The sequence below is a fragment of the Augochlora pura genome, chromosome 5, assembly GCF_028453695.1.
Source record: "Augochlora pura isolate Apur16 chromosome 5, APUR_v2.2.1, whole genome shotgun sequence".
Classification (NCBI taxonomy): Eukaryota; Metazoa; Arthropoda; class Insecta; order Hymenoptera; family Halictidae; genus Augochlora; species Augochlora pura.
In genome coordinates this window covers 11,351,173-11,365,856 of record NC_135776.1, presented here as the reverse complement: position 1 = coordinate 11,365,856, position 14,684 = coordinate 11,351,173, and the positions used below count along the sequence as shown (strand labels likewise).

General features: G+C 34.4%; 1 protein-coding gene across 1 annotated transcript in view; it reads left to right on the top strand.

Moving 5' to 3' along the window:
* The window catches only part of LOC144470031 (protein O-mannosyl-transferase TMTC1-like), a 489,418-nt gene that overhangs the window by 428,451 nt on the left and 46,283 nt on the right, over window positions 1-14,684 (top strand). The window contains exon 8 of the mRNA XM_078180811.1: window positions 13,343-13,464. Coding sequence (XP_078036937.1) covers window positions 13,343-13,464 — 122 coding nt within the window. The remainder of the gene's footprint in view (window positions 1-13,342; window positions 13,465-14,684) is intronic.

Below are 14,684 nucleotides of genomic sequence, written 5' to 3'. Positions count from 1 at the left end.
AGCCTTTTTTAAAAAGCCAAGTCACTGGAGACAATACTTTCTCTTAAATGTGAGAGATCCGAAAGCGAAATGAAAACGGAGCTCGAAGAATATATTTTGCAGGTCCCAACAATATTTGAAACAAGGCATCATGAGGTTTCTTGAGAGATGGAAGAAGGTAATAGAACAGAAAGTTTCATATGTAACACAATAAATCAACCGTAAACAATAAATATCCTCTATTGATTTCGCATAACAGAAAGGAAGAAATTTGTAGAAGAACCTAATACTTATGGAAGAAGATATATTAAATTTGTTTATTTTTTAATATAATAATTTAATACGTTTGATTCGATAAATATAATGTTAGCCCTTTGCTTTCAAAGTTACTATAACTGTAAATCTGAAATAATTTTCTTAACTCAGTACTATTTCCATTCTGTGCAATAGAGTGCACTTTTATCCATACGAAAATAATTCTTGTGACTCGTATCAACAGTTCCACTTAACAATATTTTAAATGTGTACTTTGTTCGTATAGAAATTATATTGGGATTGTTTAGTGGTGCCTCGGAGTCACCACTCGAGTACAAAGGGTTAATTATGCCGGAAAGCAAATGAAGTACACAGCGATTCTCTATATGCTTCTTCTTTTATCAATCTGCATTCATATCGTGTTGCAATAAACAATTTTTTGCGTATATGACTATTCTATAGCGTTTGGGTTTTCTATGGCCCAACGTATTAGGTTTATAGAATTATCTTAATTACCACTTCTTGGTTATAAAATTTATTAAATTTGTAAATGAAGTTTGAATTTTATTACGTATTTTCATATTAATTATTACTGCGCGATGACCAATTGATGTGCTTTTGGTTTATTTGTCTTTGTAATTAACTTTATATTAGCCCAATAAGATACATTATATTTGTTCATTATCGAATAAAACAGATTAATGCGTCCGATTCGATGCATATGTTAATCCTTTGCACTTGAAATCATTTGAACTGTAAATCTAAAATAACAGGGATATTTATTAATTAACATCAGGGAATTTATTAATTATGCAACTTAAATCCAATTATCTACTTTGCTACATAAATCATAATTTCATGAATTTTCAAAGAAGTGAAAATTATTTGAAATAAATGTTTAAATTGCATTTCTCCTATTGTATGTTTCAACTTCCATGCTTGCTGTCGAAGTTATTTTAACTTTGTCTGAAATGATTTTCCTAATACAGTACTATTTCCGTTCTATGTAACAAAGTGCATTTTTATTTATATGAGATTGTTTCTTGTGTCTCGTATCAACTGTTTCACTACTTAACAATGTTTTAAATGGAAACTTTGTTTAGACAAGCTTTCACCGAGTTGGTATATCATTGTTGCTATTTATCTTTATGACATGTATAGATTTCGTTTGACTCGCAATACCGTGTCATTCATTCGCATGTTTGCTGCAGCTATTTCTTGCGATGGACTCAAATTAGTTACATCTTCAGGCACAGTATTTTATGGAGATGATATAATCGGTGCCAATTTAACTTCATTTCGTTCAATTCTCTCTTGGAAGGTAATTTTTACTCGTACCCATAATTTTCAAGAAGATTACGTGGTTCACTTTTAGTTCTTCTTAATTACCTCGTTACCTGATTGCTCTTTGAATTAGGGGTTTGAAGTTTTATTTGTGCAACTATTCTTGAGTATTCATTCAATCCTTTGCCTCTGATGCGCCAGTCAAGATTATTATACATAAAATTCCAATTTAATTGTTACACTGTCAAATCTGTTTATTTTTAAAAAGCTGTGTTTAAAGTATGACTGTTATATAAATTTAATTGTTACTTAACATATGTTAATAATGTTACTTAAACCTGTTATATAAAATATTGGATTGGCAACTATGTGTTTGCGGATTTTGTCAATAAATTGTCTTAGCACGTTCTTTTGTTTTGCTAACGTTCAAAGAACCTAACCTATATTGTTTTCTAGTTCAAATTTCCGCCTATAATTTTATAAGAATATCGTATCGATTAGTCATTTAGTTTCGTTTTTATCTCAATTTAAAAATGGAAGAACAAGATGCGCATTACAGACATATTTTATTCTATTATTTCTGAAAAGAGAAGATCAACGTAACCTAATCTATATTGTTTTCTTGTTTTTTGGACTTCCATCTTTAATTTAGTAAAAACATTGTATTGATTAGATATTTAGTGTCGTTTTGATTCCACTTTGAAAATGGAAATATAAGATGCGCATTTCAGGCATATTTTATTGCACTATTTCCGAAAATGCAAAAACGCATCGCAAGCACACAAGAAGTTATGCTCCCTATATGGGGATGAATTCTTGAAAGAAAGGCAGTGTCAAAATTGGTTCGCCTAATTGGATAATGTTATATTTTTAAGCAAAAATTTTGAATTTTTCTTCTTATTTAAAATCTACCATCAGTTAGTTGCCAACCCAATATACAGACACCATAGGTTATCCAAAATAGTTTTAGATTTTGAGTTAAAATGCTACCCAGTGTAAAGGGTTAATTGTATTTCTCGTATCATTCGTGATCATTTCATTTCTTTTAAAACCACGAATTTTCCTTCTAATTTAAAATCCGCCATCATTTATTTGCCAGCCCAATATATAGAGACCATAGGTGACCCAAAATAATTTTAGATTTCGAGTTAGAATGGCGCCGAGTGTAAAGAGTTAATTGCATTTTTCCTATTATTCGTGATCGTTCGAATCCTTTTTGGGCCCGATGCCACTCTTTAATTTCTCGCTTCTACAATAATTTTGATCTAATTAGTTGGTTGAACCATTAGCCAGCATGCCGGTGTCCCCATGAACATGAAATGCATCATTTTCATGGGAGGGCTCCGACACCGTTTTGTCGGCCTCTTGTCGTTCAACACTCGTCCCGGTAAGTACAGACGATGGCTTTTCACATTCTTGACAGGCACCGTCGCTATCAATCATATAGCCGCCTTCCCTCGATGAATCGGTTATATGTGACGTACTCAAAGCACCCTTTATAAATTCACCCTCCATTATCTCTACATATTTCTCCCTTGCCTCAGCAAAAGTGTCCGTTATATATGTATAGCAGCTGACAGCATTTTTGAATTTAACGACTTGTTCATCGGCCATGTTCCATTATTTCCGACATTCTGCTAATTTACATTTTTGCAGATACCGGCAATTTTAACCAGTTAACAGTTGAAATTTCGTTGGAAAGCATGTATACGTGAATTATATATCTTATAAAGTTAAAAATATCTTATTATATATCCTATTAAAGTGTCGTACTTAAATAATATTTTACTTAACTATTCTTTATCAAATTATATATATTCTTTAATATATCTTTAATAGATTATATATATGTAAATTAAGAAATAACGTATTATATATCTTATAGAAGAGTCGTATTTAAAAAATATTTTATTCAAATACAACACTTTTATAAGATATACGATAATTTTACAAGGTGTGTAATTTAATAAAGAACCAGTAATATATTTTTAACATAACCTTAACAATATACAAATTTTATACAAATATAATATACAAATATTTCTTAATTTTACAAGATATATAATTTAACAAAGATTTTTAACGAATATACTCGTAACGCTGTTATGGTGTGATAAATTAAACTGAGATACTTTACTGAAGTTTATGCAAATATTAAAATGTTTAAACTATCTCTGAGCAAATGAAGTAAAGAAAATTTGGTCAATTTTATTAAATAATGCTGCAAATGGGATTTTTATGAATGAAATGAATAAAATAAATGAAATTCTATTATATTTAACTTGAACGAGAAGAGCGTCACCCACATTTGGGTGACGGGGCTCCCATAGAAGCACACCTGTCACCCAGATATGGTTGACGCGGCGACGAACGCGTTAAATGGAAACCGAACGAACTGGCGGCACGCTGGGAACTCATCCGAACCGATCGAACCGAATACAAAAATTCGAGCAATGCTCTTTATTAATTAGTTCGATGCTCTTTGTTAATTGGTTCCGATGAAATCTCGCAGAACAGGCGGAAAGTTCGCCCCATTGTAAATTATATTAATTTGGAAACGCGAGAGATACTTAATTAAATTGTAACGCGAGGATATGATTCTTTCGAAGTGGCGAAATAATTAACGCAGAATTTTAATAAAGGGAACAATTTTCGGATACCGGAGAGAGGGCGCTGGTTATTATTATATTTCGGATTTTATGCATTCACGACGGAAACGCGGGGATGAAATTTTAACGGCAGACATTTCTCACCCTTTGCACTATGAGGCATCACAAAAATTGTTCTATCATGTTCCAAAATAATCTTTATACTAACAAAGTTTGCATTTAACCCTTTGACGAGTATACCAATATCTATGAAATAACTTCTGCATTTTCTTAATTGCAACATCATTGCTGTTTCATTGACTTATCATCGCGTTAAACATTCAATTTATTAAATGAAACTGGTTATTCATTATAAATATCAAATTTCTTGTCAGCAAGTTCTAGCGGATTAATTATTGTTATGTCAGTACGAATGACAAAAATCAATTACATATGCACAGAATGCACTCTGTTAAATGAAAATACTATGTAAGCTGGAGAAATTAGTTTAGATATACAGTTAAAATGGTTTCGAGTGCAAAGGGTTAATTTGTTCTCCACCCTGAATACTTTGTCACCGCAACTGAGTCGAACGAAACTGGATCGAGTTAACCCTTTTTGTTCGACTAATGACTCTAAGCTTTCCAAGATAGTGTTTATACTAAAAAAGTCTAGATTTAAAAAATTGTTTATTAGTGAAACTGTTGTTATGAATCACAAGAATTAATTTTATTTGCATAGAATGCACTTTGCTATATAAGTTGCCATTCGAAAGCAAAGGCTTAACTCTTTACATTCGAGTGATGACTTTGAGACACCATTAAAATTGTTCTATGAAGTTCTAAATAATTTTCATAGTAACAAATTTTAGATTTAAAAAAATTGTTAACAGTGACACTTGATAAAACTAAGTAGTAAATTAATATGGTATGCATAAAATGCTCTTTGTCACATAAATCGCCATTTGACATCAAAATATTAACCCTTTGCATTTGAGTGATGACTTTCAGGCAACATTAAAATTGTTCTACCTGGTCCCAAGATAATTTTCACACTAACGAAGTTCATATTTAAAAATCTGTTAAATACTGTAACTGTTGGTACGAGTGACAAAAATCAATTTCGCGCAGAGGGGCGAAGGATTACCAGTGCACTGTATAGTTTGTTATCGAGCCAAGTAATGGGACGCGTTGCGCGGATCTTTCAGCTAAACGGCGTATAATTGGATTCGCATCTGCGCGCGAAGGGTGTGCCACGCCAGTTGTTTTGGTATTCAAAGTAGCTCGGATACTCGTAATAGACAGCACCTCAGACTCGTTGCCTCTGATTAATGGGGCCGCAGACAGTTCCCTATGCTCGGCTTCTTACAAATTATGTGTTGCTAGTGCAGTCCCCGTTCAGATTCGTACCTCGCGCGCGCCCCCTTGCGCTCGCATGCATCGTATCATCGAACCCACCCCGTACGTTTGTCCGCGATTTATTACTTTCCTCGAAATCCTCAGCCCCCCCGGCATCCTTCATCGCGTGCATTTGCCGCTTTCACCGGCGACATCATTACTCTCAGTCGCTATGATATTCACGCCCGACCCCTTTTCGATGTTTCCTGCGTATTTAAGCAATCTAGCCACGATTTGTCTTTATCCGAAGATCTATCGTTCGTTTAACTCGTTCACGCCGGCATCGATATTTAGGTATTTCTCTGTGAGGCGGCGAACAAAGTTTAAAAAAATTGAATAATTATCTTGAGCTTATAATAGTGAATTGTTACGTTTTAACTATTGAATGGTTGTTTATAGTTTCGAGATAGAATAACATGAACTTATTTTGTACTATCTATTTTGTGAAATGCAATCAAACTAAGCAAATACAATATATTATAGTATATTAGATGTATTGTTTATATTAGATTAGATTAGATGACCTAAGATTGCATTACATTAGATTACCTAAGATTACATTACATTAGATTTCATTAGATTAGATTAGATTACATTAAATCACATTGCATTAGATCATATTGTATTAGGTTACATTAGATTACATTAAATTTGCGATTTAATAAAGTTTAAATATTTTTAATAACTTTGTATATTTCGATATACGTATAAGGTAATAGTAAACCTATTACAATAATACGTAATACGTTACATATAAATTGCAATATATCATATGTAATACATTATACATATTATATTACATACATATTATTACACATGTAATAATACTGTTGCGCGTTCTCGACGTACGTCGCGGCATCTTGTATATATTCTTTATTGGTTCACAATTAACAATAACTAATAAGGTAATAACATTTAACTATATCTGGAACTATTATTGTTTATACACGTCCTCTCGCTTTGACAGTTCCAGAGAGTCTCTCCGACAGACTGTCAATTCAACGACTCCGTGACAACCCCGAACTTCTTCTATTTCCTTAGGGGTTGTTCACTATGAAGTATTTCTTCATTACGGCGACTCCACATGACCGCCGTAACACTGCCCTCCTCTCCAAAGAGCGGCCGTCCCGGCCGTGGCAAATTTCACTGCCCTCCTCTCCAAAGAGCGGCCGTCCCGGCCGTGGCAAATTTCACTTCTGTTGGTTGACAGCAATCGAACAAAATATCCCGCCAGCTTCAGTCTCCTGGCTTCAAACTATCGATCTGTGGGTCGACTGACAGGTAACCTCTTCCGTAGGTACTTCTGTCTGAAAAGTAGGTAAACACAAAGAAAAATGCTATTAAGTATCCAGGTGGCCTTTTTCAGACAGTAAACGTTCTGACATTTGTCTTTTATCTCAAGGGAAAACCACCAAAAACCTTGAGCAGAACGTCAGTACCTCCACACCGAATACAATCTTGTTTCGTATACTTTTACACCGAGTTCAATCTCGATTACTGTCTCTCGCCACTCCTCTTGACCCTTCATCTTGAATCTTGTGTACTTGTTACTTGAAGAAGACTTGCATACTTCCTTCTTGCAGTCTTCACGGGAGTTCCCTTTTTCCAAACATTCAATGAAAACTCTCCCCTGGATGCACCTCCAATCACCGCAGGAACCTTCCTGCAGTAATATGGGATCCAGTGCATCACTTTTTTGTGGGCCAGTCAGGGAAGGGTGTACCCTCGAGAGGATACAACTTCCTCCCCCCACAGAACCGTTTCTCCCACAAATGGAAAGAGCTCACTATGTCGGATCCAAAAGGTTCCTCCCTCGTCTTCTGCGATCATGACCGCCGTAACAATACGTTATATATTATAATACAGCTCGCGTAAGTAAATGCAGTTCAACATAATTTTTCAAAACTCGTTGCAGTTTGGCGCACTTAACGAAACTACGTTACGGTTTGATACATCCGTCCCTTGACATACTCTTAAGATAACTATGATATAAATTGTTGTAGAATTATCCTAAAGTGTGCAAAATTTACGAATATGTTACACAAGCATCGTAACCTAAAACTTAGTAGAAATATCTTTGCTATAAAATGTAACATAACTATAATATAGTTATACGTAACTATATAACACAAATTGTTCTTGAATTATCCTAAAACGTGAAACATTTACGTCTATGTTACGCGAGTATTGTAACCTAACATGTAGTAAAAGTATTTTTGTAATAAAATGTAAAATCACTATGGCATAGTTATACATAGCTATAACGTAAATAGTTCTAAAATTATCCTAAAATGTGCAAAATTTATGAATATGTTGCACAAACATGTTAACCTAAAACGTAGTAGAAATATTTGCGTCGTAAAATCTAACATCGCCGTTTCCTTATGGCGTATATATACGTCTTACGCTGCTAAGGGGTTAACGCAGTTTCTTTAGATTGAAGCACGTAAATCACGTTATTGTAAATTTCGTATCTGTCTCATTCTGCTATACGATCATATTCGTCAATCACGTATTCGCCGATCGATTCGACAACAGCTTTGAAACACGTCCGGCCTGTTTTGGCTGCATTCGTTCCAATTGAAATCGCCCACTTTGTTCCTTTTTCGTTTCCATGGATAACAGATTACCAATCATTTTGGAACTCCTGCGTTCCAGCAGACCATCCTCGGCTACACAATGTTCCGGCAATTCTTCTTCCGTCGGTTGATTAATTGCTGCACGTGATATACGATTCTCCATTGAAATATCACTATTACCAAGAAAATTAAAGTGCAATACTTGCAACCGCCTCGAGATAGAACGCCAATGTTCGTCCTTAATTGATAACTTGCATTCGAAAGATTGCTTTGGAAATTACTTCTATACTATGCTGCTTTACTATGCTTCTATACTATGCTGCTTTACTATGCTTCTATACTATGCTTCTTTACTATGCTTCTTTACTATATTTCTTTACTGCGTTTCTTTACCTTAGTTATTTACTGTGCTTCTTTGCTATACTTCGTTACTATACTGCTTTACCTTAGTTCTTTACTATACTTCTTTATTATACTTTTTTTACTATACTTTGATACCATAACTGAGGACTTAAATAATTATTGTAGCGACTGTTCTTAAATTCTTCTTACCGACGGACGATGCGCGTCTTTATCAGTCCTATGTTTCTGATGCGCGCGATCCTAGTCCCGCTGTCTTTTGTCTCATTTATATTATATAAATATATTATATAAAATAATTATATGTATTTATACATTATGTGTGTTCGTATCTTCCATTACGACCAAGCTCCTGCTATCAATTCCGAATGCTTTGAACAAATATTCATTTATTGCAAATATTAGTTATTTCTCCGTAGTATCAGATCAATTTATTCTTGACATGATATAGCCTAGTAAATTGAATTTTGCTTGATCTATGGGCACCATAGTCTGGAACTTCAGTCTCTTCGAACTCGTCCCGGTTTCATTAATTAACTTAACTCTGTGCACTCGAGTGGCGACTCTGCGATGCCATTAAAATTGCTGCAACATGTTCCAAAAATATTTTTATAGATATCGTCAAAACTTAGATTTAAAAAATTGTTAAAAGTGTAACTGTTATACGAGTAACAAGAATCAATTATACATGCATAAAATGCAATTTTTTACATAGAATGGAAATATTCTGAGCTTGGAAAATTATTTCAGACTTATAATATTTAATATTAATAACTAGTATTTAATTTCATATGTAAAGAGTGAATTTTGTTATACAAAATGAGAGTACTACAAGCCAGAAAAATTATTTTAATTTCTAGTTCAAGTCGCTTCGAGTGCAAAGGTTAACTAACCTTGACTTCGTTAAATTACATATTTACAAGGTAGCTCGACAGCCAATTTATGAAATAAACTTTCGCCCTGCGTATACTAGAACTATAATTGATTTTCAGGGAAAGTAATATATTTTACTAAATATTATTTCACATTCTATATATACATTCCTTTTCAATATTTATTCTCTATCTATTCCAATTCTACAAATAGCTAAAACAAAATCTACCGAGTCTATTTTCATGTCCTCCTATAACCGCAGCCCCCGTTTCTGTCTCGCACTAGATAATTTAAACGCATTTATGCAAACAAGTTATCAGAAATGTTTAGAATGTAATGGAGTAGCGTTTGAGCATCTTCTTCAATAAAGACATTTTTTGAAAATATCTCGAGATCTAATAATTTTTTTGCCATGGTACCGTAATCATTTTTTATATAGAATGAGCAGAAGAATCAATCTCTCTATAAAAAAATATGCATTTCTATTTATAGAAATGATGCTTGTTAATTGAACATGTACTACTGCCTCTAAAAAAATTTAAAGGAGTACAGATGCAGTGTTCTTTGAAACATTTATCTCTGTCCTTTGGCATATTTTCATAAATGCAATAATAACGAAGTTATGACTTGTAACAATTGCGTAAACCACCATGTATAAGAGATCTCCGTAAACCTAGTGTTCATGGCTTCGTTACTTTCGACTCAGAGAAACGTGGTTCGCCCTTGCATTCTTGCCGGAATATTTCCGATCGGCTGTGGAAAAGAGCGCATGATTTTTACAGAATTATGAATCCTGGGAAAGCGCAGCCGGAAAAGCTAATGTATACGAATCCTCGGCGGAATACCGTATCCTGGTTTTGTCCTGATTAGCACCACCTGTCGACGCGTCGTATCTTATAATCGCAGCTGCGCCGGCGTGGATGTTTGCGGTAGATTGCACTTCAGATGTGTCAGCTTCCCTTGACTGATGCGCCGTGTTTTCATCTCCTATTTTCGCCGCACGCGTTCCGCCGGTTGTCATAGGCGATCCCGCGTTCGCCGCGGAATCAGCGCGGCTTCGAGCGCTGCCACCGCCTGACACATTTAATGTCTGTTCGCTTGCTGCCCTGTCATCCGTTCGCACATTATTTTTTAGTACTTGGCGCTCTGTTGCCATTGAGTCGGCCGACGTCGCGGCGCAGATATCGTTTTATGTGCTTCGGACATTTTACAAGATGTTCTTAAGGTTATTGGAACTTGGGGCTTGCTGACTCTTAGGTTGAGCTGTTGGATGAACGAACGATTAAGGTGGAAATTTATTAACTCCTGTGGTTTAACGTATTTAAATATTGTTAGTGTTTCATTATTATTACTAAAGTAGGTAATAGAAGAATTACGCTGCATTTATTAATTTAAACTATATTATTAATCATTGTTGCTCCAACTGACAGTAATGCTATCAAGCTTAAGTCAGCGTTTCAGCGTTCTGTAAAATTTTTGGAATGACCCTTTTTAATATTATTACTTTGTATGTATTACAGTTTCAGTATTATTACTAAAATAGGTAATAAAAGAATTAAGCTGTATTTCTTAAGCTAAACTATATTATTAATCATTGTTGCTCCAACTGACATTAATGCTATCAAGCTTAAATCAGAGTTTCAGCGTTCTGTAAAATTTTTGGAATGACCATGTTTAATATTATTACTTAGTATGTATTACTGTTTCAGTATTATTACTGAAATAGACAATGAAAGGATAATGCGGTATTTATTAAACTAAACTATGTTATTAATCATTGTCGCTTCAACTGACACTAATTCTGCCAAGTTTAAGCCAGAGTTTTAGTGTTCTGTAAAATTCTTCGAGTGATAAGGGTTAATATTATTATTTGATATATATTACTGTTTCAATATTATTCAGGTAATACAAAATTTATGTTAAATTTAGATAATAAAAGATTTAACTGTATAATTTAAACTGAACTATGGTTATCTTCTTTTGACAATATTACTTTCAAACTACAATTTCGCGATTGTTTCACTGAAAAATTCACGAAGTTAACAAAGTTGTAAAACCTATAATGGACGCCGACTGCAGCGGCGCTTCTAACAATATTTAAAACTTCGATCGTGTTTTTCCGGAAATGTCGTTTCAGAAAATGTTGGCTGACGTTTCTCGTATTTTTACCATTTATCGTGCTCGAGGCCTGTAGATCAAGTTAACCCGTTGCTGTACCTTAACGAGTTAGACTCGTGATTGCAGATGACAAAAAATTTAAATACTTTTTGTTTAAAACTTCTGTTTTTACATGTTTAATCTTGATAAATAAATAACTAATTGATGTAGAATGGAAAACCCTGATACTTTTTGGTTCATGATTTTTGTAATTTACATTCATTAGATGTAACGGAAAGTTATGTTCAATAATGTTAATTCAAGTTTCAATGCGTACGCACATATTCATATGCAATATACATTTTTCAAAAATGATATTTATAACTTGCCATCACACTGGCAGCAGGGCAAAAGTAATGATCGAAATCATTATAATAATATAACAAATATTAACTGCACACAAATTTTATTATTTGCTACCTTAACAGACAGAACTTTGCAGTAGACCTAATATATTCTATGACATATTCTGTCTCCAATTTATATTTATATAAATATTATTATAATTTCTATTAATATTTGTCTCGAAATTATTTACTGCATGATTCCGTAAAAGTCCATCGCAAGAGATAAAATAATGCTAAAGTTCCAACGTCGAACGTAAGTGAATGTTTGATCCTCGAGGACGTGTCCAAACACACCTGTCCGCCAGGGACGCGAAGAAGCCACCCTCCTCAATCAGTTCCGAACGAAGCCAGCCGCTCTGATCTCGTTTCCGGAGACTTTAATCCAGCCCGGTTGTTGCGTGATTTCTGCTGTCCATCCCTCGGATGGTAGTCGTTGGCTCAAAAAAAAAACCTGTCCCCGTCGTCGACGTGTTTTCCGGGCGTTTTACGACGCTCCCTTTCCACGATCCGCTCGTTAAATTCCTGACGTCCAAGCGCGAACAAGACACTGGCGACACACAAAAGAAGAGTTAGTCAAGCGAGCCGTGTCTTCATCCTCACAGAATCATCCCCGGCACTATATCTCCTGGTCGATGAGTTGTCACCGGACTGCAAACCGGGCAAATAAAATATAGCAAGAACCAACTGACGCTCTCCGAGCATTCTAACAGAGATAGAGAGAAAGAGAAAGAGAGAGAGAGAGAGACTATAGTATAGTCGTATTGTTCAAACTAAATACTATATCGTGGAAAGTAACCGCACGGACAATTAGTCTATCCGTAGAGTAGACTAATTGCACCGTACTTCCTAGTAATACTTTACTAGACGAGACGACACTGTTTGCGCTCGAAACCAAAATAGTTATGGATGACCTACACTATCTCCATTTTATATCACTTATTGCTGCAGTTTATGCAGACGAAATTCAATCTATAGAACAGTTGTTTAGGAATAAACATTATCTTATTAGTAATTCTTAAAAATGAGTTAATATTACATACATGACCTAGTAAATAGAAATATTATGTACTTAATCTAGTAAATACAAATATTGAATCTAGTAGATGCAAATATTATGTATTTAACCTAGTAAACACAAATATTATATAATTAATCTAGTGAGCATAAATTGTTGCCAAAGTTCAGATACAAAAATAGAAGAAGACAGACAAGAAAGAAAGAATGTGTCACCTTGTCAGGAAAATAGTTAAGAACGTAGAACTGCTGATAAACGAAGCTGTGAAAAGAAGAATCATGGTGCTAGGAATATAAAAAGTAACATTACTTGAGAAACGTTCGTAGCAAAATTCCGAACAATTTCAAAGATCGCAAGAGCGAACGTAATGTTTTTTCTCTTCGTATAAATGAATTTTATTTAAGTCGCGGTCGATTGTCTCTCGGCAATGCCAAGGCAATTTCGTTCTAAGGCGGACCATTTTTACGCCACAATGCGTCTAAAATTGTAACCTCTGTTTCATTTCCAGCAACAGAGGCACCCGCCTCTTCTTCTTGGTTGGATGTTCCTGGTACTGCCGTTCCTGCCCGCATCCAATCTTTTTATAACCGTCGGATTCGTCGTCGCGGAGCGAGTGCTATACATGCCCAGGTAACGTCGATTCTTTATTTAACGCTATTTCTACCGCGATTTTCTCTACGTTATCGGCAATCTACGAGAAACTAGCATTCTATAGAACGCCCAGGAATTGTATCGGGATGTCTCATAAGTTTTTTCCACGTCACGCTATGTACGACCACGAGAGTATGTTCGATAAAAATACATGGTATAGTGTGCACGAGATTGTCAATGCCACTAACATTTCGAAGATAAATGTACAGAATCATTTAACCGTGGTACCCTAATCATTTTTTACGTAGAGTGAACAGAAGAATCGATCTGTACAATAAAAATATGCATTTCTATTTAAAGAAATTATGCAATTGTTAAATGCATATGTACTGCTGCATTTAAAAAAATTTAAAGGCCTAAAGATGTAGTGCTCTTCGAACCATTTATCTTTCTCCTTTGACATTTTTTCATAAATGGAATAATAATGGAGTTGTGACTTGAAACAATTGCGTGGACCACCCTGTACAATGCCCGTTATGACAAAATCTTGATATAATCTGGACAGCGTAATATTTTTCTTTTATAGAGTGTGTAACATTTTTCATTTAAGAAAAATGTAACATTTTTAATTTAACTAAACAAGCCTCCACCAAGACTTTGTTTTCAAGAAAACTAAAGATGCTTATCAAATTAAATATAACTTTCTTGAAGGTTTCATTATCAAGAAAATTAAAGATGTTTATATATTTAAGCACAACCTTCACGAAGGCTTTATTTTCAAGAAAACCGAGTTTGAAGATGCGTCAATTTCGCGTGGCTTCTCGAGCCAGAACAAGTAGAATTGGTATGCCATGACCAGACGCGCCACTTGGTTCCTATTCGATGGTATTATTTTTCCAATTTAATTTTTTCCAAAATGGATGTTTAAATGAGAATATGTTAGTTTTTCAACATATTTCTGCATGTAAAATCGTTTCTCGGTCTATTGTACCACGATTTTGGGGACATCTTATATAATTTTCATATGTCCTTTTTAATATCGTTTTCTTTAGTATAAAGAATTAACAGCACTTTTAAATTTCTTAAAATTCCTTTTAAATTTTCATTGTTCTAAACGGGTGCTATATGTCATAATAAAAGCTTTGCCTCTATAACTTTGCCTTTCAAACTCAAAGAAAATTTTGCAGTTCATTTCTTTCAGCAAATGTGTATCAAATCTCACAAATATGAGAATTACATACTTTGCCTAAGCGTTGTAT